Consider the following 25,579-nt stretch of genomic DNA (forward strand, 5'->3'; position numbering starts at 1 on the left):
CACTGTTTCATCTTTTTATCCCTGGTCTCTTGTTTCAGCCTTGGGTACCACTTGGTCAGACCTTTGTCTATTCGGGGCTTCTCCCTTTCGAAAGCCTCAATTTCCCATTCCTCTAATGCCTCATACTGCGTTAGTCTCGGTCGGGGATGCAATTCATTCATTCGGGTTCTCAAATTAAATAAAATCCTGTCATTAAAAGTACCGTCTAACGGAAAAGCCAATATTCCGTCATCTTTTGTGTACTTTACCCAGTTTTCCAACCACACACAGGTATTGTACCCTCGGTCAAACATCATGAACGAGGCGGGAGTGTTGGGTGGTGGAACAATCACGCCCTCTCTGGACTTAATTGGTTTGTCCGTTTTGAAATAATTCTTTACCCTATTTACAAGGGACATTTTTCTCTTAGTTCCGTACATAATATCGTATCTATTGGCTTTCCACTGATCCCTTTCAAACCCTTGGCTTCTTGGATCGGGTCTAGTCTCTGGACAATACGAGTGCCACATACGATTTCTACGCTTAACTCTGTTTACAAGGTTACCTCCAATCAGAACGCGTCGTGCAATTCCGTGCGACCAATGGGTGCACGCGTTCAAAATAGTTTCGACCAATGGGTGCGCGGCCCCTTCGTGAGACAATTCTCACTCTTCGGCGCTTCACCCCTCCTTTACAATTCCAGCCCCGCTACCCGCCCGCTGCTCCTACCAATCCCAGCGCGGCACGGAGTGACGTCAGAGACGCTTCGCGGCTGACTCCCTCCCTTCACAAGGTAACGGAAACTTTCTTTCTTTCTAAAGTGCTAGTGCTTGGTTATTTTACAACGAATACACATTCGCCACAGTGCTCAAGTGTCTAGACAGGAAAGATTTCTTTTACTGCAAGTAAACTACTTCCATTTACTTTTCACACGCTGCGGGTAAATCTCTTCCGCCTACCCTTCACTCTAGCATCAGTGAACCTGTTATTCCTCTAAACTCCTCCACTTTTCTGGGATATATCCGAGTCTAAGGTTTCCCAGCGGACCCCTCTGCTTTCACCCAAGCTCCGAGGAACCTGCTACTCTTCCGATGTGACCCTTACTAGGTTACGCCACTATGGGAATTTTGCCAATGAACCTCGTTACTGACATTTATTCACACACGTATTCAGAAAAACCCTAGTTAGTGCTTCCCGGTTGTACTTAACCTGCACCTAACTTTCCTCGAGCCTGCGACCTCAAGGCAATGGATTCTATTCACCACTTGCCTTTTCAATTCCCCGGGGAGTTCGGACAACAATGAACGAGACGGTTTACAAATGCATGGATTAATACATATAACAATATAAGAACAAGAATAATAATGATAAAACAATTCATGAATTTCAAAGCAGCGTATTCACAAGAGAATGATCAGGTCCCTCGGAACGGCCGCTCTTATAGCAGCATTAATATACTAGCAGCTACAGACTTAACTAGTCTAACTAATCCTGCCTAACCTTTAACTAGTCCCTAACCATCCTCTGCTAGCCAGAAAAACTGATAGAGCGCGCGAGGTCACCCAACCAATAATTTCGCCGCTTCCGGCCCATATATTTCAATTCACCATATACATTGACCAGGCGACTTCACGGGCTGCTACCAATTTGTGTGAATTCCCTACTGTTATTACTCAGCGTACCCGACTTACCATCCACCGACACGGGTACCTATGACCACAACGGATCAGGGAGCTAGCTGTAAAGGAAAGGCAGCAAAACACAAACCCAAAATGACATTCAATACTGTTGTAAATGACCACGGACAACTGGAAGTTTAAAATCTTTATCTAAAGTTCGTTCTCGGTAAGCATTAGATTTACAAGAATAAGGCAATCAATAATCAAGATAACGAAAAGTACATAACTATAGAGAAATAAAGTCAGGGTAATCATGGAAATGCTAATATGAGATGCAACAGGAAACGCTATGCATTCAGGGTAAAAGTTCTTTAGACAGTTTAAGTAGGGACGTTCTAGACCATATCAGAAAATGACAAACCGCAATGCAAAATATGATTTCTAACAGGTAGGGTAACATGGGAAACGTTATGAAAATATGCAAATGACTTTATGATTCAATAGTTTGCGGCAAAGCATGGAAAAATCAATATATGCAAAGGTATGTCTTTATTAAAGCAAAAGACAGAAAAATAGAAAGGTGCAAGTTTTAAGGATTTCAGAGCAATATTTACCTAGACTGGTGTGGAAACCAAACCCTGGCCACGGGTCAGTTAAGGACAGGAAACCCTCAAATTAGGAATCAGGACAGGACCCCAGGACAGGAACCCCTCAGGACAGGACCGCTCAGGACAGGACCGCACCCGCAGTTTGGAAGCAACGCCTGCGCTCCACCCTCTCTGCAGCTATCGATCAAGACCCCGATTGGGTCAGCGAACTCCCAGCAAAGTGCTTCGCCAGCACTTTAAGGTTCAGTAGAACCTTAGTCTATGGTCGATTTCGGACAGAGTGCTCCGCAGCGCTCTGTATCTTCAGTCACCTATTGAGTGCGATGGGTCAGTGACAGGTCAGCTAAACCAGACAAGTCGGACAATTTCCCTAGGTGAACCCAGGGTAGATATACAGTTTGGGGACAGTGTACCACCCCCCAATGTTGCAAAGTGTCAGAATCCCTCAATTTGGATTGATCCTAAGATAGGATTTGGGTAACACACCAATCAGAACACACCATTTGGAGGCCTTATTTACATCTCAGGGCACCGCCTAGCAAGATTGGGGTTCCCATGACAAAATTGCGCAGAATACAGGGAAAGAATACCTTTTAGCAACATAATAGAACAATATCGTGATGCTGCGGGGCGAAGGTGCTGCTTCCCAGGGTGGCTTCTGGTATCAACCTTCTTTGGCAGCAATTCAATGCCAAGATGACTTCTGGCGAGTCTGCGCACAAGTACCCTCCAAGATGGCTTTCAGCTCAGTCAGACCCCCATTTCCCGCGGTACATGAAAAGTAAGCGAGAACAAATTAATACATAGAAATAACGTTATGAAAACACATCACAGGGTTTTGTATTTCTGACTTATCACTAAGAAATATACTTATGCAGTGTAAATGTTAGCTACATATATACGAGCACAAGAGCAGTGACACGAGCAGTACCACGTTACTGGCAAAGCTATGTATTACGCATGCGCAACTATTTCCCTCCAAACCTGCAAACACGTCAGGACACGTGAGTGTGACTGACGCATGCGCAGACACTATTTCAAAGCAGCGGCCATTTTTAGAACTCAAATTAGTTGTATTAGGAATACACATAGGCAAGCTTCATTGATTTCGTTTTAAACATGAAATAAACGTTAGTAAGACGTACAAATTATTATTTGGTTATACATGGACGAGGTTCATGACAAAAGCAAGTCGCAAATGCGAAGCTTTGCTTCATCACCAATATAAATGAGTAGGAAGAGAAAAGAGGGGGAGAGGTAGGAGGAGTAGGGGGAGAGGAAACGCCATCTGGGTGAGAGACAATAAGAAAAGGGTGAGCATGACAGCTATGATCCAGGATGGAGTAGACCAATTTGACAGCCACATGCTATATATCCAGTGTGTGCCAAATGGATTGAGCAGCAACAGGGTTTCCTGAGGTAGGTAAACACTTATGTGTGCTTCTAAGGTACGAGACCCCTGCCTACCGTGTGTGGAATGACACAATATTTAATGTCTTTCAGTCCAAAAGAACCCTAGCTCCAACAGCAGCAAAGGGTTCAGTTCAAGTGCAACCAATGCTGAAAGTGACAAGCAGATTGCCTGACTCTGGCATGGCCGCCTCTCTCAGTGGTTAGCAGACGTGCCTGTGTTATGCCTGATCCAAACATGGTAGCCTCTCACATGACAGGGGGAGCCGCCGCCATTTTATCCGCTGTAGAAGCGCAGAGTTCGGCGGCACCTGCTGCAGTACTGAAAGAGAGCCCTCAGCTCAATAAAAAAGCTTTTTCCATCGGAAGGTACGGAGCAAATGTTAAAATTTGTACCAGAAAAATAGACATCTTTACACAGCACAGGTTTTTCATTTTCGGGTGTCAGTTTTATTTAAAAAAATACCCATAAAAGAATACTACTTTAACTATATATTGGGAATGTTTACCATATAAATATAGTAGGTCAAAGATGTCAGCAGTACTTACGTTTAAAAGGTGCCAGCAATGGGTGACGTCATTTTCACAGCCATTCTTCCATGGACACCCGATAAACATTGCAATTTCAAGATGGCTGCCGCGTTAGGCGAAGGCCTCCCGTTTCATGGCCTCTCGCAGTGGTGAAGCCGGGCCTTCCTGGTATGCGGCAGCGCGCGGGTCACGCACCTGTCCGCGGTCTTTCCCCTCCGGCTTTCGATGCCAGTGTAGCGGTTCCTTCCTGGTGGAGGGCCCGCGGCGGCCCGGCGCTGTGCAGCGCGCGCGCGTCGTTGCCTGGGCGCGGCTTGCTTCGGGCTTGTTTCTGCGGGCGCTGGGGCTTGTTCTCCGCCGGCCGCCTGTCAGTGACAGCGAGGATCGGGGTGCAGGGGAGTCTGCGCGAGCCACCGAGGAGCCCCCCCAGGACCGGAGGAGCCCCCCAGGACCGCGGCCCTCAGCCACAGCGCCCCACCCCCCCCGCCATGGGGCCGCGGAGGGAGCGGGGGCTGTGCCCCGGGGGCGCCCCCCAGTGAGGGAGCCCCGGCCCCCCCGCGAGCCTCGGAGGAGCCCCCCCTCACCTAACCCCCCCCCCAGCCATGGCGGACCCCGCGCCCGCCCGGAGCCTGGATGACATCGACCTGTCGGCGCTGCGGGTAGGTGGGGGCTGGGGAGAGGGAGGGAGGGTGGAGGAGGGGGGGGAGGGGAGGGACGGGTCCTGCACCCCCCTGCACCTCTGCCCCCTGCAGGGGCACCTGTCTGTCTGCACAGCCCTCCCTGGTCACCCCCCATTCACTGACATCTACCTGCAGTGTCCTCTGCTCCTCTCAGGTGGCCCCCAAAGCCCCCTCTCATGCCAGCCTGTGCCAGCCCTGCACTGCCCACTCTACCACCAATGCCCCCCTGCTCCCCCTGGCAGCCTCTGCCACTCTGGCCACTGCTCCTCCCAGGTGGCACCCACTCCTGGCAGCCTCTGCCACCCCTCTACCCCCTCATCAGTGCCCTCTGCTCCTCTCAGGTGGCACCCAAAGACACCCTCTCATGCCAGCCTGCGCTGCTCTCTCTACCACCAATGACCACTGCACCCCCTGCCACTCCTGGCAGCCTCTGCCACCTTTCTACCCCCTCATCAGTGCCCTCTGCTCCTCTTAGATGGCACCCTCACTCCTAACCGCAGTGCCCTCCCTGGCACCCACCTACCTTCAGTGCCCTCTGCTCCTCTCAGGTGGCACCAAAAGCCCCCCTCTCATGCCAGCCAGAGCCAGCCCTGCTCACTCTACCACCAATGCCCCCTGCCAGCCTCTGCCACCCTGGCACTGCTCCTCTCAGGTGGCACCCACTCCTGGCAGCCTCTGCCACCCCTCTACCCCCTCATCAGTGCCCTCTGCTCCTCTTAGATGGCACCCCTCACTCCTAACCGCAGTGCCCTCCCTGGCACCCACCTACCTTCAGTGCCCTCTGCTCCTCTCAGGTGGCACCCCCTGCTGGCAGCCTCTGCCACCCTCTACCTCCCCTCATCAGTGCCCCCTGCTCCTCTCTTGCCAGCATCTGCCAGCTCCTGCGCTGCTCACTCTACCACTAAGGCCTCCTGGACCCCCTGCCTCCCCTGCAGGCCTCTACCACCCCCTCATCAGTGCTCTCTGCTCCTCTTAGATGGCACCCCCTGCTGGCAGCCTCTGCCACCCCGGCACCTCCCTCTCCCCATTGCGCTCTTTCCTGGCACTCAGCAGCCATTGCCATCTTTCCTGGTACCCATCTGCTTCCTCCTTTTTAGGCACCTCCATGCTTCACCCCATTCATTGGCATCATAGTGCCCTTTTTGATTAGTCCTCTCTGGCCCTCCCCCTAAAAGGGCACCCTTCAGCTATAGCTTGACACCTCCAGATGCTCTTCCTGGCTCCCTTCTATTCCTCTCTGCACCGAGAGGTCTCTGCCTTCTTCCTGCCATTCCTCTGCCTTCCCTAGCACCCATCCGCTTTGCCCTTCATGGGCACCCACTGACCCTCCAGTCATGGGCACCCTATTGTCTCTATGGCACACTCCCCTGGCTCCTCTCCGACCCCCGTCCCATCTGTGCATTCTCGTGTTTCTCAGTATTGTTTTTAATTGGTCTCTCGAGCAGACTGTATAAAACCGGATTAGATCACTGAGCAGGGCCTGTTTTGTGTGGGTGGGGTTTGTATGGGGGCAGTGGGGATCTCGAAGATGCATGCCTTGCAGTACCTTCGGTTGTGGCCAGTCCTCTGTGTGTGATGGCACCAGAAGCTGTCCAGTTGATGCCATCTCTGAGCTGAGGCTGGGTCAGCTCAGCCAAGGATTGGTCTGAGGTGGCAGCAGAAGCTGTCCAGTTGATGCCATCTCTGAGCTGAGGCTGGGTCAGTTCAGCCAAGGATTGGTCTGTGATGCCACCAGAAGCTGTCCAGTTGATGCCATCTCTGAGCTGAGGCTGGGTCAGTTCAGCCAAGGATTGGTCTGTGATGCCACCAGAAACTGTCCAGTTGATGCCATCTCTGAGCTGAGGCTGGGTCAGTTCAGTCAAGGATTGGTCTGTGATGCCACCAGAAGCTGTCCAGTTGATGCCATCTCTGAGCTGAGGCTGGGTCAGTTCAGCCAAGGATTGGTCTGTGATGCCACCAGAAACTGTCCAGTTGATGCCATCTCTGAGCTGAGGCTGGGTCAGTTCAGTCAAGGATTGGTCTGTGATGCCACCAGAAGCTGTCCAGTTGATGCCATCTCTGAGCTGAGGCTGGGTCAGCTCAACCAAGGATTGGTCTGTGATGGCACCAGAAGCTGTCCACTTGATGCCATCTCTAAGCTGAGGCTGGGTCAGCTCAGCCAAGGATTGGTCTGTGATGCACCAGAAGCTGTCCAGTTGATGCCATCTCTGAGCTGAGGCTGGGCCAGCTCAGCCAAGGATTGGTCTGTGGTGGCACCAGAAGCTGTCCAGTTGATGCCATCTTTGAGCTGAGGCTGGGTCAGCTCAGCCAAGGATTGGTCTGTGATGGCACCAGAAGCTGTCCACTTGATGCCATCTCTAAGCTGAGGCTGGCCCAGCTCAGCCAAGGATTGGTCTGAGATGGCACCAGAAGCTGCCCAGTTGATGCCATCTCTGAGCTGAGGCTGGGTCAGCTCAGCCAAGGATTGGTCTGCCTCAGACACAGTGAAGGAGAGGCACCTTTGGCCTTCTTACCTGAGCACTACGGCCTTGGGTGGTCGTTGATGCACCTGGCCGTGTGTGATGGTTTCCATTGCCCCATGCACACTCCGGACCTGACCTCTCCTGGGGAAATGAAGAGGGGTCGTTATAGGGGCATGGTTGGGTGATCTTTGGTTTCACTCTGGTAATGGGTGTGTTGTGCTTCATGCTTTGATACATGGGCAACTAGTGGAGAAGTTGTGATGGTGTTTTGTTCTTCTCGGAGACAAGTCCAACCATCGCCCTCTGGTTGGACTGTAGAGTTGTGAAAAGGTGTACTGGGGTGTGGGGGAACAGCTGTACTGGGGTGTGGGGGAACAGCTGGGCTGGGGTGTGGGGAAACAGCTGGGCTGGGGTGCGGGGAACAGCTGGGGTGTGGGGAAACAGCTGGGCTGGGGTGTGGGGAACAGCTGGGGTGTGGGGAACAGCTGGGCTGGGGTGTGGGGAACGGCTGGGGTGTGGGGAAACAGCTGGGCTGGGGTGTGGGGAACAGCTGTGGTGTGGGGAAACAGCTGGGCTGGGGTGTGGGGAACAGCTGGGGTGTGGGGAACAGCTGGGCTGGGGTGTGGGGAACGGCTGGGGTGTGGGGAACAGCTGGGCTGGGGTGTGGGGAACATCTGGACTGGGGTGTGGGGAACAGCTGGGCTGGGGTGTGGGGAACAGCTGGACTGGGGTGTGGGGAACAGCAGGGGTGGGGAACAGCTGGGCTGGGTTGTGGGAACAGCTGGGCTGGGGTGTGGGAACAGCTGGGCTGGGGTGTGGGGAACAACTGGGCTGGGGTGTGGGGAACAGCTGGGCTGGGGTGTGGGGAACAGCAAGGATGGGGAACAGCTGGGCTGTGGTGCGGGGAACAGCTGGGCTGTGGTGCGGGGAACAGCTGGGCTGTGGTGCGGGGAACAGCTGGGCTGTGGTGCGGGGAACAGCTGGGCTGTGGTGTGGGGAACAGCTGGGCTGTGGTGTGGGGAACAGCTGGGCTGTGGTGTGGGGAGCAGCTGGGCTGTGGTGTGGGGAGCAGCTGGGCTGTGGTGTGGGGAACAGCTGGGCTGTGGTGTGGGGAACAGCTGGGCTGTGGTGTGGGGAATAGCTGGGGTGTGGGGAACAGCTGGGCTGGGGTGTGGGGAATAGCTGGGCTGGGGTGTGGGAAACAGGTGGACTGGGGTGTGGGGAACAGGTGGACTGGGGTGTGGGGAACAGGTGGACTGGGGTGTGGGGAACAGGTGGACTGGGATGTGTTGTGGGAAACAGGTGGACTGGGATGTGTTGTGGGAAACAGGTGGACTGGGCTGTGGGAAACATGTGGACTGGGGTGTGGGAAACAGGTGGACTGGGGTGTGGGAAACATGTGGACTGGGATGTGTTGTGGGGAACAAGTGGACTGGGGTGTGTTGTGGGGAACAAGTGGACTGGGGTGTGTTGTGGGGAACAAGTGGACTGGGGTGTGTTGTGGGGAACAGGTGGACTGGGGTGTGTTGTGGGGAACAGGTGGACTGGGGTGTGTTGTGGGAAACAGGTGGACTGGGGTGTGTTGTGGGAAACAGGTGGACTGGGGTGTGTTGTGGGGAACAGGTGGACTGGGGTGTGTTGTGGGGAACAGGTGGACTGGGGTGTGTTGTGGGGAACAGGTGGACTGGGGTGTGTTGTGGGGAACAGGTGGACTGGGGTGTGTTGTAGGGAACAGGTGGACTGGGGTGTGTTGTGGGGAACAGGTGGACTGGGGTGTGTTGTGGGGAACAGGTGGACTGGGGTGTGTTGTGGGGAACAGGTGGACTGGGGTGTGTTGTGGGGAACAGGTGGACTGGGGTGTGTTGTGGGGAACAGGTGGACTGGGGTGTGTTGTGGGGAACAGGTGGACTGGGGTGTGTTGTGGGGAACAGGTGGACTGGGGTGTGTTGTGGGGAACAGGTGGGCTGGGGTGTGTTGTGGGGAACAGGTGGACTGGGGTGTGTTGTGGGGAACAGGTGGACTGGGGTGTGTTGTGGGGAACAGGTGGACTGGGGTGTGTTGTGGGGAACAGGTGGACTGGGGTGTGTTGTGGGGAACAGGTGGACTGGGGTGTGTTGTGGGGAACAGGTGGGCTGGGGTGTGTTGTGGGGAACAGGTGGACTGGGATGTGTTGGGGAACAGGTGGAGTGGGATGTGTTGTGGGGAACAGGTGGACTGGGGTGTGTTGTGGGGAACAGGTGGACTGGGGTGTGTTGTGGGGAACAGGTGGGCTGGGGTGTGTTGTGGGGAACAGGTGGACTGGGGTGTGTTGTGGGGAACAGGTGGGCTGGGGTGTGTTGTGGGGAACAGGTGGACTGGGGTGTGTTGTGGGGAACAGGTGGACTGGGGTGTGTTGTGGGGAACAGGTGGACTGGGGTGTGTTGTGGGGAACAGGTGGACTGGGGTGTGTTGTGGGGAACAGGTGGACTGGGGTGTGTTGTGGGGAACAGGTGGGCTGGGGTGTGTTGTGGGGAACAGGTGGACTGGGGTGTGTTGTGGGGAACAGGTGGACTGGGGTGTGTTGTGGGGAACAGGTGGGCTGGGGTGTGTTGTGGGGAACAGGTGGACTGGGATGTGTTGTGGGGAACAGGTGGACTGGGATGTGTTGTGGGGAACAGGTGGACTGGGGTGTGTTGTGGGGAACAGGTGGACTGGGGTGTGTTGTGGGGAACAGGTGGACTGGGGTGTGTTGTGGGGAACAGGTGGACTGGGGTGTGTTGTGGGGAACAGGTGGACTGGGATGTGTTGTGGGTAACAGGTGGACTGGGATGTGTTGTGGGGAACAGGTGGACTGGGATGTGTTGTGGGGAACAGGTGGACTGGGATATGTTGTGGGGAACAGGTGGACTTGGACGTGTTGTGGGGAACAGGTGAACTGAGATGTGGGATTGTGAAAAACAGGTGGACTGGGACGTGTTGTGGGGAACAGGTGGACTGGGATGTGGGACTGGGAAACAGGTGGACTGGGATATGTTGTGGGGAACAGCTGGACTGGGATGTGTTGTGGGGAACAGGTGTACTGGGATGTGTTGTGGGGAACAGGTGGACTTGGATGTGTTGTGGGGAACAGGTGGACTTGGACGTGTTGTGGGGAACAGGTGGACTGGGATGTGGGATTGGGAAACAGGTGGACTGGGATGTGTTGTGGGGTAAATGTAAATGTAAATGTAGTATACTTGTAAAGCGCACAGCTGCCCCAGCAACGGGGCGTCCCGGCGCTGTATAACTCTGGGGAACCCGTCCTGGCTTTCCCTGTGGGATGGTCCCTTGCTGGGAGTCCCCAAGGTGGGGCCAGGCATCCCCGGAATTGGTGGGGCCGTTGTGGAGATTAGGCAAGCTAATGCCCAGAGTTGCCGAGTGGAACCCCTGATTAGAGTAAGCACCGAAGCGAGAATTATCGAGTCCGCTGACCAAGGTCCACGACCCTGCCGCGTCGGGAATTGAACCCTGGTCCCAGGCTGACTTCTGCTCTCAGGCCTGCCGCCTCTAACCAGTGAGCCACACTACTCCAGGTGGACTGGGATGTGTTGTGGGGTACAGGTGGACTGGGATGTGTTGTGGGGTACAGGTGGGCTGGGGTGTGTTGTGGGGTACAGGTGGGCTGGGGTGTGTTGTGGGGAACAGGTGGACTGGGATGTGTTGTGGGGAACAGGTGGACTAGGGTGTGTTGTGGGGAACAGGTGGACTAGGGTGTGTTGTGGGGAACAGGTGGACTAGGGTGTGTTGTGGGGAACAGGTGGACTAGGGTGTGTTGTGGGGAACAGGTGGACTAGGGTGTGTTGTGGGGAACAGGTGGACTAGGGTGTGTTGTGGGGAACAGGTGGACTAGGGTGTGTTGTGGGGAACAGGTGGACTAGGGTGTGTTGTGGGGAACAGGTGGACTAAGGCTGGGTGTAGGAAACAGGCGGACTCTGGATCGGGAGTGGGGAAAAGGCGGACTGGGATGGGAACAGGCGGACTGGGATGGGAACAGGCGAACTGGGATGGGGTATGGCGAACAGGTGAGCTGGGAAGCCTCAGCACATTGCTTAGTTGAACTTGAAAGACCTGGATTGATGACTTGGGTATTCTGGTCCCTTTTCATGTAGTCTTTTCTGGCTAAGACATCCTTTGCTTTTCCAACTACTGGTGATTGCCTGTTGTCCATCTAATGCATAGAGCCGTGTTGTGCCGCCCCTCTGCTCTGATCCTTTGGCAGATGTGGTGTCCCAGATGCCCAACCCCCTAAAATTAGCTCTTCAGCATTGTACCATCTCGTTACTTGATCAGAGATGTCACATCTTGGTCCTCACCTCATGCAGGATTCACAGGCATGCTGCACCCTGTGCTGTAGTCTTTATTCTCCACCCTGTGCTCTCGTTTTTAGACAGATGTGGTGTGCTAGGGCCCTCTAGCTGCAGTGGACCTTGTCACCTGCTGGATCAGGATGTCAGCCTTCGGCTCTCACCTGATGCGGGTCCACACTGGCTTGCATCAAAGTACATGTGGCCTGCGCCCTCCCACGCTGGCAGTTTGTCCCTGAAGCTCGTTGTGTGCAGCCAGTTCTAGTGGGAGGAGAGCGCTGGGGGTCTCCAGGATCCCCTTCACATACACACCGCACCGCCTCTCCTTGCCCCTAGCAGGGTACCGTGACAGGGTGAGAAGCTGGGCATGTCATGAGATGGGCGTCTTCACGGGTGGTCCTTGTGCTGCCCTGGGCTTCAGTAGTTGCTTGGACACTGTCTGTCGAGGGCCAGTCTCTCAAGGGCTGGTCTGTGCCTGTCGAGTGCCGGCCTGCATCTGCCGAGGGATGGCCTGTCGAGGACCGGCCTGCGTCTGTCGAGGGCTGGTCTGTCGAGGGCCGGCCTGCGTCTGTCGAGGGCTGGCCTGCATCTGTCGAGGGCTGGCCTATGTCTGTCGAGGGCTGATCTGCTCAAAGGTCATCCTGTCACATCGTCTTTTGAGGGCCGGCCTGCGTCTGTCGAGGGCCGGCCTGCGTCTGTCGAGGGCCGGCCTGCGTCTGTCGAGGGCCGGCCTGTCAAGGGCCGGCCTGCGTCTGTCGAGGGCTGGCCTGTCGAGGGCTGGCCTGCGTCTGTCGAGGGTCGGCCTGTTGAGGGCTGGCCTGCATCTGTCGAGGGCTGGCCTGTGTCTGTCGAGGGCTGATCTGCTCAAAGGTCATCCTGTCACATCGTCTTTTGAGGACCAGCCTGTGTCAGTCGAGGGCTCGCCTGCGTCTGTCGAGGGCTGGCTTGTCGAGGGCTGGCCTGTCGAGGGCTGGCCTGTCGAGGGCTGGCCTGTCGAGGGCTGGCCTGTCGAGGGCTGGCCTGTCGAGGGCTGGCCTGCGTCTGTCGAGGGCTGGCCTGTCGAGGGCCGGCTTGCGTCTGTCGAGGGCCGGCCTGCGCCTGTCGAGGGCTGGCCTGTCGAGGGCCGGCCTGCGCCTGTCGAGGGCCGGCCTGCGCCTGTCGAGGGCTGGCCTGTCGAGGGCCGGCCTGCGTCTGTCGAGGGCTGGCCTGTCGAGGGCCGGCCTGCGTCTGTCGAGGGCTGGCCTGTCGAGGGCCGGCCTGCGTCTGTCGAGGGCTGGCCTGTCGAGGGCCGGCCTGCGTCTGTCGAGGGCTGGCCTGTCGAGGGCCGGCCTGCGTCTGTCGAGGGCTGGCCTGTCGAGGGCCGACCTGTGTCTGTCGAGGGTTGGCCTGTCGAGGACAGGGTCTGCGTCTTTCGAGTGCCTGCCTGCGTTGAGGGCCGCGTCTGTCGAGGGCCGCATCTGTCGACGTCTGTGTCTGTCGAAGACCATGTCTGATGAAGACACTGTCTATGCCTGTCGAAGACCGCGTCTACTCCTGTCGAAGACCGCGTCTGCGCCTGTCAAGGGCCGGCCTGTACCTGTCAAGGGCTCAAGGGCCGGCCTGTGCCTGTCAAGGGCTCAAGGGCCGGCCTGTGCCTGTCAAGGGCTCAAGGGCCGGCCTGTGCCTGTCAAGGGCTCAAGGGCCAGCCTATGCCTGTCAAGGGCTCAAGGGCCAAAAACTACATATAAGTAGTATCCCTCTAGACCTATATTTCTTTACAATTTACTCATTGGAATATCCAAACTCACAATCCCCCATACTCTTTCATGCCTCTTCTCACTCCACATCCACATCACTTACACTCTATACATACATACTATCCACCCCAGAACCAGACTACATACACAGATGAAACCATTGGGATGAGGAACTCAACCCTCAAATGCTGTGCTGAGAGCTGGGGCGTTTCACTCAGACTGGTCAACGCGCGTTTCGATGGCTTACTTTACTTTTCTTGCCAGCTTCTTCAGGACCTGTTACTTTAGAAATTTGTAACTGGCAGGATGAAGGGGAGAGCAGAATTTCTTGCAGTTCCTAGATATCAGGGAGTACTTCTACCACACTGATACTGTTTTCCCACTCTATGCTGTTGTTTTACTTTATTGCTCTGTGGCCTGATAGTAGTCCCTTTTCAAAAATGGGCTTCGCTCCAATGCTGTACTTAGTATAGCGTGCTGGATAACCTGTAGTTCATGTTACCGCTCCGTCTCTAACAGTGTTGCTGTCTTTACGATTCGCTTTTCTTACACCGATTGAGACTGAAGACTGCCATTGGGATGCTCACTTTCTTACTCTTTGGCTGGCCCTACTAGCATCTTCGGCAAATCAGCTTATCCGGCACGGCCCCATATCATTGAGTCTCTGTCCTGTGCCTGTCAAGGGCCACTGTCCTGGGATGGCTAATGGAGCAAGCGGGTGGTACATGTCGATTCTGGGGTCTGTGCCGTCTGCCCGATCCCCCCTCACCACTTGAATTGTATTGTCCACCTATACCACCCCGAACTATGTATCCCCCCCTCCCTCTTTCTTGGCGCTCAGTAGTGCAGCAAATGGGCTGACAATCTCCTCTGAGCATGAAAAAATCAAATTATGCAGATTTTAACTTGCGAACAAGCGCATTTTGATTGGACGTCGTTCATTTTAGACTGTTGTGTGGAAAAAAGGTTCCAAACAGGAAATATTTAAACTTCAGCATGACGAAGGACATGCAAGAAAGGTACTCAATACAGAACACCCTGGGTCTACACAGACAGAGTGAGAGAGAAGTGAGACAGCCGAATGAAGCAAAAACTAGGGTACCAGTTTGTTGGAGTGGGAGCAAGATATCCTTATACCAAGACCCATCAATCACCCGAAGTGATGTCTCATCATCTGGGTTTAGGTACCATCCCACCAAGGAAAACCGATCTATATGTTTGATCGGAAAAACCTTGACTAGTAGGAAGGCTACAGGATGACTGGTTAACCCACATAGAGCTTGCTCACATCCATAGACTCACTTGAAAAGGTGAGAGGATCAAAAAGAGTGTGAGTAAAGTGCAGCGCTAAATGAAAGTGGAAAAAAGTGGTGTTCTAAAAATGACTAAGGAGTACTTATCGCAACTTTATTCATCAAGTCCCCTTGACATTGTTAAAAAGCAGGATGTTGACGTTCAAGATATTCAAGACGTCAAACAAAACGAAAGGTCGACATGTTTCTGCCCTCGCGAAGATCTAACTGTATCGGGGCATTCTTCAGGACCAGGCTATAAACAAATACAGCTGCTGCTACAAAGGTGTAAATTATAATAGTGCAAAATTATATTATATAGTACATATACTCCACCGGTAATGTCCAAGTTGAGTGGTTTTACTGGTACATTAACCGAAACCCATATCAATTGGGTGTAGCCCTCACCTCTACCTGGCTCATTACTCAGGGAAGGGGGCCCCGCTCTATCCGTCGGTACCCCGGGCCGTCAGGAGTAATGTCCACTCAACTTGGACATTACCGGTGGAGTATATGTACTATATAATATAATTTTGCACTATTATAATTTACACCTTTGTAGCACAATCAAATTGCCTGCTAAACTGCGTGATTATACCCTGGATTGAGCTTTGTTTTGTGTTGTGTAAGGAAGGGGCTGATGTATTAGCATGTAATTGAATATTTACTTAAATGTGTATTTTACTGTTGAATCTTAACCTTACCTTGTTTTAGCGGCAATTGCAGAGGCATAGCGGCATCATTTCCAACGGCATTATTTTAAACTGCACATCAGCGCTCCCAGAGTTAACCTTTTCGGTGCTCATGACGAGTCCAGCTAGTCATAAGTCATAATGAGCTCCGCTCCGCCCACGCGCCATTGATTCCCCGCGGGCGAATTAATCAGTGGGCGGGGTCATGCCGAAACCAGCTTGTCATGAGCACAGCTCCACTGTGACTCATGACGAGCTGGTCTCGTCACGAGCACCGTGGCGCCGCTCTCACCCCCGCCCCCCCACAGCACCGTGGGGGAATTACCGCCACAGGGAAGGGGTTAAGGGATGCCCTTAGTGGAGCCAACTTGGATCTTGGCAGACCACATAGGGTAGCACTCCCATAGTTTAATCTGGGAATAACTCGAGCTTTCACTGCTGACTTAAGGTTGTAGAAGGGGAGGAAGGTTTTTTTTCTTAGAATGCTCCTTTGAAAGTTCGCTCCTCTGGTGGCGGAGCTGATGTGTTCTTGCATGTTGAGACTCTTGTGAAGTGTAATTCCTAGTGATCTTGTGGCATCTATAATGTGTGGAGGCAGTTGAAGACTGTTAAGTGTTTCATCCAATCTCTGATGTCGAGGGATCTTTTTGGTGGGGTAATTAAGAGGAGTTCAGTTTTGAACGAGTTGAGTTTAAGGTTGTTTCTGGTTAGCCAGTTTTTTTTTTTTGCAGAGTTTTGTTGAGTAGACGGATATCCTCATGGGAAGAGATTTTAAGATATAGTTGGGTGTCATCAGCATACATGTGGTATAGTACATTGGGAAATTTCAGAATTTCGGTTAGAGGCTCCATGAACAGGTTAAGGAGAGTAGGTGATAAGGTGGGAGTGAAAGAGAAGGTCAAGGGCCATGTGATGTCACTTCCGCTACCCCTGGCATTTTGGTGAATTGAAATCCATGCTGACCTCATTTCAATATGTGGGGTGTAAGGGACTACCGCCTCTTCTCATTGGCTGACCCATAACAAGGTCAGCCAATGAGAGGAGGCGACAGTCCCAATCCTGCAGGAACCACCTAGAAATCCATTCCGCCACCGAGGTCACTTTCCCTGCACAGCAGATTTTGTTTGTAATGATTGGTGTGTGTGTGTATGTGTGAATATATAGGTGTGAGTATGTATGTAGATGGGTGAGTGGGAGTATGTATGTGGGTACATGTGTGGCTCGCTTGCCCCCCGTGCTCACACTACCTGCCGACACTGATAGCTCTTGCACTTGCCAGCTCCGAGTGCCACTGCCTTGCACTGAAGCACACAGCCACTTCATGAAATTCCTATGTTCAGTGGTGGCTGGTGACATTTGAAAGTGGTGGGACGTAATTACTGTACTGTGGCGAGCATAGCGAGCGAGCCCGATCCACCTACAAGGGGTTCCCCCGAGAAAAGTTTGAAAAAAGAGTGGGCAAATGGTGCATTCTCAAGCAAATTTGAGAAAGAGGTGGCTGGGCAAACACATCTCTGTGAGTAACCAGACAAGTCTCTTTGCACTTGCACAGATACATCACTCTCCGTGCATTCACATGGACACACTACTCACCCTGCACTCATAGACCCATTGCTCACCCTTCCTTGACACATCACTAAGCCTGCATTCACCCATCCACATCACTCACCCTGGACTCACACAGCTATGTTCAAGGTGCAGCGCCGTATTATTGGATGGAGCAAACATTGCTCAAGTTAAAATGCTACATAGAAATAGTGAGATATGGCCTTTCGAAAACTCCACCATGAAATACTGCAAGGCATCGCTGGCCCAGGTGATGTGCTTTTCCAAGGCGATTAGATATCAGATCTTGTCGGTCAACAATCAAAGAATGTTTTAATCCTTCAGACATGCACCTGACTAGTGAAATTTTAAAATCTTTTAAAGCGGTTTTAAGAAATTTGAAAGCAACAAGTTCTCTTTAATGTTATTTGCAGGAACCAACAATTTACCTTTTTTTCCTTGTTTTTGACAATGATGCGTTTTTAATGTTGCCTTTCAGCACGCAATGTTTTAATTTAAATTTGTAAAGTGTTTTTATTAACCATAAAATAAAAGATTTTTCTCTAACCATAAATCCTGCCGTTTCATTTCTGTACCGCTGGTTTACAATTTAATTAGCATTTCATTTAAGTGGTCCCTTTGGCAAGATAATCAATCGCGTCAGATCATAGGAGCATTGGTCAATAATTTGACCCACATGTCAAGCTCTGTAGGAACCCCTCTCCAAGCACAGCATGATAGAGCAAGAAACACAAGGGTGGCAAGTGGTATCACCCTGTTTGTCATTGTTAATGTTAATGTTAATGAAATTTCTAAAGTGCGCGAATACCCTGGGGTGTCTTGTTGGCCAACACGGCTGTAGGAGGAGATCTAACTCAGCAGGAAAGGCTTCTGAGTTCATGTGACGCAGATTCAGCAGTTCTGATGGAAGCGAAGGACTTTGGGAACCCCGCAGATAGATATAAAGACTTCTTAATCTACAAGAGGTGCAAGCACCGTTCACTGCTGATTGATCAACCCAAGAAGTGTAACAATAAACCGCTTCGTCTGGTGGCTTTCAAATCACCAACACCACATTATGACCGGAGACAAACCATTAGAGAATCTTGGGGCGAAGGAATAAATGTTGGGGATCTCACTGTGGGAGGGTATGCTAAGTAAAAACTTGCCTAGTAATAAAAATAGTATAAGGAATAACATGTCATAGAAAATACACTACCCTACACATCTAAAACACTACACTACCCTACACGACACTACTGAAACACCACTACATTACCCTAAACCCTAAATCACTACCCCCTACACTAACAAACACATTCCCCTACTCCGCTACCTACACTCATTCACTACACATCACAATCCCCCGACACTACACTACACTAAAACAGTAAACTACACTACACTAACACTACAACACTACCCTAAACCCTAAAACACTACCCCCAGCACGACCCTACCCCTAGCCCCAGTCCTGTCCCTAACCCCAAACACTACCCTGCACAAACCCCGACACTACCCTAAAACCCTACACTACACTAACCCCACAACACTACCCTAAACCCTAAAACCCAACACCTCACTAACCCTACAACACTACCCTAAACCCTAAAGTCCTACAACCCTGCTTCTAGCCCCAGTCCTGTCCCTACTCCCAAACACTACCCTACACAACCCCCAACACTACCCTAAACCCTAAAAGTTTATACTACACTAATCCCACAACACTACCCTAACCCCTAAAACACTGCCCCCATCACAACCCTGCCCCTAGCCCCAGTCCTGTCCCTACTCCCAAACACTACCCTGCACAACCCTCAACACTACTCTACACTACACTAATACAAGTACACCCACAACTCTACACTACACTAACACAATACACAACCCTGCACGACCCTACACAGCCCCTGCACGACCCTACACAGCCCCACTTACCTCTTACCACGCGTTGTTCAAATCTTCTCCCCTTCTGGCTTCCTCCGTTGTGGGCAGACAGGAGGGCAGGCACAGAGAGTGGCACCCGAAAAGCAGCAGCAGACCCCTCACTGGAGCAAATGGCCGCCGTGACGAGCTCCAAGTGCGGCGCCCGCCCCCTACGCATGCAGCGTTACTGCGCATGCAATGTAACAGCAGCGTACTAAAAGCAATGCGTTGTTACTTCGCATGCGTAGAAACGCTTGCGAAGTAACGGCATGCCTAGAAACAGCCGCGCACTAATGGCTATTCACCCTCTGTGGTGTTGCGCTGGGTAATTACAGGCCTAGCCACAGGTACACAATTACAAGCTGGACACAGTGTTGAAGGTAGTGGCCAGATTACTGAGCCACGCCCGGAGCCCAGAGCACTTTATTTGCTCCTCTTACGCTGAACTGGTGTACGCCAGTCCAGCCCATTACTATCACGAGCAGGGGGTCCCAACTAATCTCTCCCCTACGTAACTGGGAGAGGTGGTCTCGCCCTCACGTCAGCAACACTACATTCCTCCTTTACCAGCAAATGGCAATAACCAAACAAACTTCAACAAAACAAAACCGGACATTTGGCACACCTAGAATTCACAGGCTAACGTCTGTTACAACATAATGATCATGGAACGTTCTTACTTGGTAGCAGGACACCTCGTTACTCGCCTAAAGCAACTGGCTTGGCGGTCGCCTCTGGTCAGCAAGACACAAAGTCTTTGTCCCTCTGGGAAGTCTTCGCGTGTGCCGCAACTCATACCGACCTTGGCTGCTTCGCATTGAGGGTATTGGCGAGGACACTGGCGGGTCATCGGTTCATCCGGTCCTAGCACTTCTGATAGCGGGGAGCTCCGGCTCCGAGCTTTGGGAAGTGCCGAGGGAGGGCGTTGCACATAAGTCCTCTGCTGTTGCGTTTGGGGATTCATCGCATTCTCCACCGGTATCGGGGGGGTTTGTTGTGACAGCTTCTCTTGGCGAACCAGCCACAGGAAACTCCTCAGTGTTGTCCTCCGGGACTTTCTTGAATTGAGAGATGTTGCGGGTTACACTCTCTTGGCCTCTTTGAGTGGTTACTTTGGTGCCTTTGACTTCTACTACTATCCATGGGTCCAGTCCAAACGGTAACCGAAACTTCCCTCTGGGGTGGCGGTCTTACACCAACACACAGTCCTCCACAAGGACCGAGCATTCTCAAGTGTGTCTTTTCCAGGAGACCTCCTCATTGTTATGGGTTCTTCTGGTGTCCGATTGATTTGGGGGGTTGGGCGTTTCTTCCCACACAAGGTAATGTGGGATGGCGTTCATCACAATTCGACCAAAGCATAGCTTGCTCGGAGAAATACCAGTGATGCAGTGCGGGGTAAGCCAGTATTCTTGTAAGAAATGGTGCAAGGCTTGCTCCAGGTTGCAGTTCTCTGCTAGGGCGATTTGGATCAATTTGTTGAGGGTTCTCATCAGGTGCCCCACTTCGCCATTGGCCTGGGGCCATTGTGGGGTTATCTGGCGGTGTTTCACATTGTGGGATGCTAGGTAATCAATTAGCTCCGCACTGGTGAATGGCGGGCCATTGTCAGTACGAATCGCTCTGAAGAGTCTGTGTGTTGCCATAAGCTTTTCGAGCTTTGGGATTACTTCAGCTGCAGACATTGTGGAAATGATTTCAACCTCGGGGTAATGTGAAAAGTCGTCCACTATGACTAGCAGTTATTTCCCTCCAGGGAGTCTACCGAAATCAGCGCTCACCCTCTTCCACGGGGCACCGGGAGCTGCTTCAGTGATGATTGGCGCGGATCTATCTGGTGGACCAGTCGCTAGGCAGACGGGACAGTGCTTCACAACTGCTTCTATCTTTTGGTCTAGGCCGGGAAACCAGACCTTACTCCGGAGTCGGTTTTTGGATATGACAATCGTTTGGTGGGCTCCGTGCGCTAGGAGAGCAGCTTTCTGGGCTATGCCTTCAGGTAGCACGAGGCGCGGGCCCCTAAGGAGGCAGCCATCAGTAGTCACAGATAGCGCCTGGCGAACCTGACACATGCCTTTCAGGATTGACTGAGCTGTCTCAGTACAGAGTGGCGTTGGATTTTGCAGTGTCCTTCAATCACCCGACTGCTTGGATGGCATTCTGAACACAGTCGTCTTTCTTTGTGGCCTCTATAACATCTTCTAGGGAGATTAAAAGGGGCCTGGATCTTTCTACGATCATCCCCACTTAGTGTTCTGTGGCTGCAGCCTCTGCGGCCTCAGGGAATGTGTCAGGTAGAGAGTGCCTTGATAGGAAGTCTGCCGGGTTTCGGGTGCCAGGACGGTACTCGACAGTGAATTGAAATTCTTGCAGTTGCAAAATCCACTTCTCGATCCTCGGGGGAGGGCGTAACAAGGATCCTTGAAATTGTGGGATTAAAGGCTTGTGGTCGGTGATGACAGCAAAGGGGTGGTTATACAGGTATATGTAGGAGGGCCGACAGCCCACAGGATTGCGATCACTTCCCTCTCGATCTGTGAGTACCGCTGCTTTGTTGGTGTGAGTGTTCGGCAGGCATAGGCCACTGGAGCCCATTCTCCACACTCTTGTCGCTGAGCTAGGACTGCGCTTAGGCCAGTGGGGCTGGTATCCACTACGCACTGTGACTCTCTCTTGGGGTTGAAATATACCAGTGTGGTGTCGGCAGACAGGGCCACCTTTGTTTGCTGGAATGATTCTTCCTGCTCGGATTCCCATGTCCACGGGCTGGTGGCTTTGGTCAGGTATCTGAGTGGTCTGGTTAGGTCTGACAGTTTCTTGATGAACCATCCACAGTAGGTTACCATGCCCAAGAAACTGCGAACTCCGGACAGAGGTTGGGGCTGGTGCCCGTTGGATGTCCTTCACCTTGTCAGGGCTAAAGCCCTTATAGGAGAATCGATAGGCAAAGAAACTGATGTCTTTCCGCAGGAAATCGCACTTCTCTCGTGTAGTGTGAGCCCACATTCTCTGAGGACGGAGAAGACTGCTTGGAGATGAAGGAGGTGTTCTTCCAACTTGGGAGCGTGCACCAGAATGTCGTCGCTCACGTTTAGCACTCCTCTTAGCCCATGGAGAACGTTTTTGATGATGTTCTGGAAGACCTTGGCAGCGCTTGAGATCCAAAAGTTGAGCCTGGTGTACCTCCAGAGCCCTGCGTGAGTCGAGAAAGTAGTGATGGGGTGGGAGTCTGGGTGCAGAGGTATTTGATGGTAGATAGACCGGAGATCCATCTTAGAGAACCACCTGGATCCTACCAGCTCACCGATGATGTCATCCACGGTCGGTGTGAGGAGGCGTTCCCACTTAATTGCTAAGTGTGGGACTCTCAAGTCTACACAGATGCGTACAGCATCGGTCCATTTAGGCTTCTTCACCATGATGAGGGGGATACCCACAGCGGTGGTTCTCACACCCGTTCGATGATGCCCACTTTCTCCAGGAGTCGGAGCTCGGCCTCCACCTTCGGCCAGAGATGGAAGGCAATTCTTCGTGCCTGAGGGCTATCGGAGCCAACAATTTGTCAATGTGTAACTGGATGACTGGTCCTTTCAAACACCCAATCCCCTCAAACAATGGGGTGAAATCCTGCAATAGGCGTCCAGGTTGTGTAAATGCTTGTCAAATGCGAACTGGATCAGGTTGAGGTCTTGAGCGGTACGGCAGCTGAGTAGGAACCCTGACCCTTCCTGAGACAAGTAGACCTTTGCACGTGGGTGAGTAGGGTCATGAGAGAGATTTGCTTGGAAGATGCCACACAACTTCAATGGTGAACGGTTGCTGAATGCGTATACTTGCACGTTGGTGCTGAGGAGTGCTGGTGGATTGGGTAGGCTGGGGTAGATGTTTGCAGCCCTGAAGTTGATGGTGGCTCCAGTGTCAATGAGCGGGGCAATGGAGTGGTCTTTGTGAGGAGCGACAAACTTTGAAAAAGTGGTTTTGCTTACCACACACACTGCAGGTTTTGCCACTTGCATGGCAGGTTCCGTTGCAACTCTCCGGGTTTAGCTTGGCTGAGTGTGGGGCTGGTTTGGTGAGCTTTGGTCTGTTTCAGCGCGTCTCCGTGTGTATGGTGTTGACGGGTCCTCCTTGACAGGTGTTACGGAGTTGGGGTCCATGTGGCCGCTCTGGCCTTGGATAGTTTTTTGGAGCGCCCCAGCGTCAGGATGTCTCGCGTGGGCATGTTATGCTCCTGCATGACGCATTCGCACAATTTGGATGAGGTGCACCCTTGAAGGAATTGTGCCCGGACCTCGTCATCTTCGTCCAGGAGGGTGCAGATGCTCGCCAGTTCTCTCAGCCGCCCGTAGAAGACCTCTACCAACTCGTCCGGTAGCTGTCGTGCCTGGCAGATGAGAAACCGCTGATAGTAAGGGTTGGCGTAGGGTTCAAAGTGTGCTGTGATAGCATCACACATGGTGGTGTCGTTTCTCGGAGGTCTGGCGTCTCGTACTGTCTTGGAGATCTTATGGATGTCATCTTCGAAGTAGGTCTCTAGGCGTTCAACCCACGCCTTCCATTGTGCCGCTTGGGCCGGGGGTCCCGTGATGGTGAACGGCTCCAGCTGCGAGACTGACGACATGATGGTAAGTGGAGGGCCGCGGTGGTGGTTGTCTGGTTAGAACGCTGTGCTGCTGCAGTGCTGGGCGCACTTATAGACGGTGGTGCGGTGGTACAGGCCTGTGCGTGCAGTGAAAACGGCCCTGCCCTTGTGCGACCTTGCCGGGGCTCTGGCAGGGTGCTTAGGGGTGCAAGTCCTCTGGGAGGACTCTGGGCAGAGCAGGTTGTGTCCTTCTGGGCTCCATGGGCCAGCCAACTGTTTGTGCTGTGGGGTTGCAGGGCTGCGTGGTGGTCCTTCCGTGCAACAGTATGTCGGAGCGCCGGCCTCAGCATTCAGGGCTTGTAGAGACAAGGCATGTCCCAGGAAGCTGCTGTCTGGGGTGTGGCGATGAGGCAGGCACACTACGTGGAGGCCGCTACTGGGACCTTGCGCTCTTCGCCGCATGGCAACTGTGGCTCCAGCAGGGGGCGCTGCAGCGATTTCCGGCTGCGACGCCGCACAAGGCAAAAGGATGGAGCAAGCACCGCTCAGAAGCGGCGTAAGGGTAGGGATGCTCACAGCCAGGGATCCGTTGGTTGCGCCGTGTGGTCATCTGCGCAGCTGATGGAGGTGGAGGTACGGTGTTGACACAGCATGGTGGAGGCTTCCTGCCAGGTGGCAGTGGCACTGCAGGGATGGTGGCTGCGGCCAACTGAAGGTCTAGTGTCGCCAGGTAAACAGCAGGTACGCTGTGGAGTCGTAGCCACCTCGTCACCAGTGTGGTGTTGCGCTGGGTGATTACATGCCTAGCCACGGTCACACAATTACAAGCTGGACACAGTGTTGAAGGTAGTGGCAAGATAACTGAGCCACGCCCGGAGGCCCAGGCTCTTTATTTGCTCCCCTAATGCTGAACTGGCATACACCAGTCCAGCCCATTATTATCATATACAGGGGGTCCCAACGAATATCTCCCCTAGATAACTGGGAGAGGTGGTCTCGCCCTCACATCACCACCACTACAGTCTTTAACACAGCGAGGCGTGAGCGTGAAACGGATAAAGGCACTCTTCTTTGGAACAACACCAACACAGGCTCCATTTGAGCGTAAAGGAAGTTTGTACCTGAAGTGAGTCACCACTTCCTGTGCTGATGTCCAATTTGGACGTATGACATTACAACGCATGCTTTTGCATCGCATGCTTTTACAACGCGAGTTTTACAACGCATACCATTACAACGCATAGTGCTTTGGGGCGCTGGATAGTGAATAGTTTAATTTACTATTCCAACTCCAGTCCCCGTGGACACTAGGGAAGGTGTTGGACAGTAAATTAAACCTATTCCCTATCCTAGAGCGCCCCCCAGCGCAATGCGTTGTAATGGTTTGCGTTGTAAAAGTTGCGTCGTAAAGGCGCTGCGTGGTAAAAGTTGCGTTGTAAAGGTTGTTTCCCGTCCAATTTCTTTTAAAAGAGTATGATGACGTTTTTGTGAATGCCCGCCAGATCCTGGATTACTTACCTGCAGACACAGCCAAAGGTAAATTAATTGATGAGATAATAAAAAAATCTGGACCTCGCAGAGACAAAAAATTTAAGTGCTACATCCCCGACTGCATTTATGAAGGTTCCTACCCTCTCTTTCCTGGGGAGGAGGTCTATTGTACTCTGGTAAACTGTCATTGCGACTGTGAAATGTAACGATGAAAGCGTCCACTATAGGATACATGCTGGATATACTGGAGGTGCCTTCAGAAGCTTGGGCCTGCCCCAGAAAAACAAAAAGTATTAAAAACATTTGACATCGAAGATAAACAGAAAAGGAACATCTGCTCATACACAAAATTCATGTTGGGGCACAGCAGCAGGAATCTTCAAGATATGATTAAGATTTGGTGTCGGTCGCAAGATCGACATTTAAATTGTTAGGGAGCTGCAAAGAGATTGATATCTGTTTGCACTTCAAACGCTTGCAGCGACTGTGTATTTAGCCTCCTTTCTAAAGCACATTCCTCCCTGGGTAGTTATGGTTATGTCAGGGTTTCCACAGGAAATGCAATTTTTTGTGTTGCTAATAACTTCAGAACCTTTGACGAATCTCCATGAAGCGTTTCCCCAAAAAGTCCTCCTGTTTGCCTAGTTTATGCATGCAAAGTTTTGAGGTGACCCGTCAAGCAGGTGCAGAGAAAAGAAGGGGTCCCA

At 52.6% G+C, this 25,579-nt stretch overlaps 1 protein-coding gene and 1 pseudogene across 2 annotated transcripts in view; both read left to right on the forward strand.

The window, feature by feature from the left end:
- The window catches only part of PCOLCE (procollagen C-endopeptidase enhancer), a 234,340-nt gene that overhangs the window by 104,519 nt on the left and 104,242 nt on the right, over positions 1-25,579 (forward strand). The window contains exon 1 of one of the 2 annotated variants that reach the window (XM_078671254.1): positions 4,633-4,803. The exons of the other annotated variant lie outside the window; for it this stretch is intronic. Within the exon in view, the coding sequence (XP_078527380.1) occupies positions 4,778-4,803 (26 nt within the window). The 5' untranslated portion in view covers positions 4,633-4,777. Of the gene's footprint in view, positions 1-4,632; positions 4,804-25,579 lie in introns of those variants that run through there. 2 annotated transcript variants of the gene reach the window in all.
- LOC144799297 (N-acetyllactosaminide beta-1,3-N-acetylglucosaminyltransferase 2-like) lies at positions 23,754-25,306 on the forward strand (annotated as a pseudogene).

The sequence above is a fragment of the Lissotriton helveticus genome, chromosome 12 (genome assembly GCF_964261635.1).
Source record: "Lissotriton helveticus chromosome 12, aLisHel1.1, whole genome shotgun sequence".
Lineage (NCBI taxonomy): Eukaryota > Metazoa > Chordata > Amphibia > Caudata > Salamandridae > Lissotriton > Lissotriton helveticus.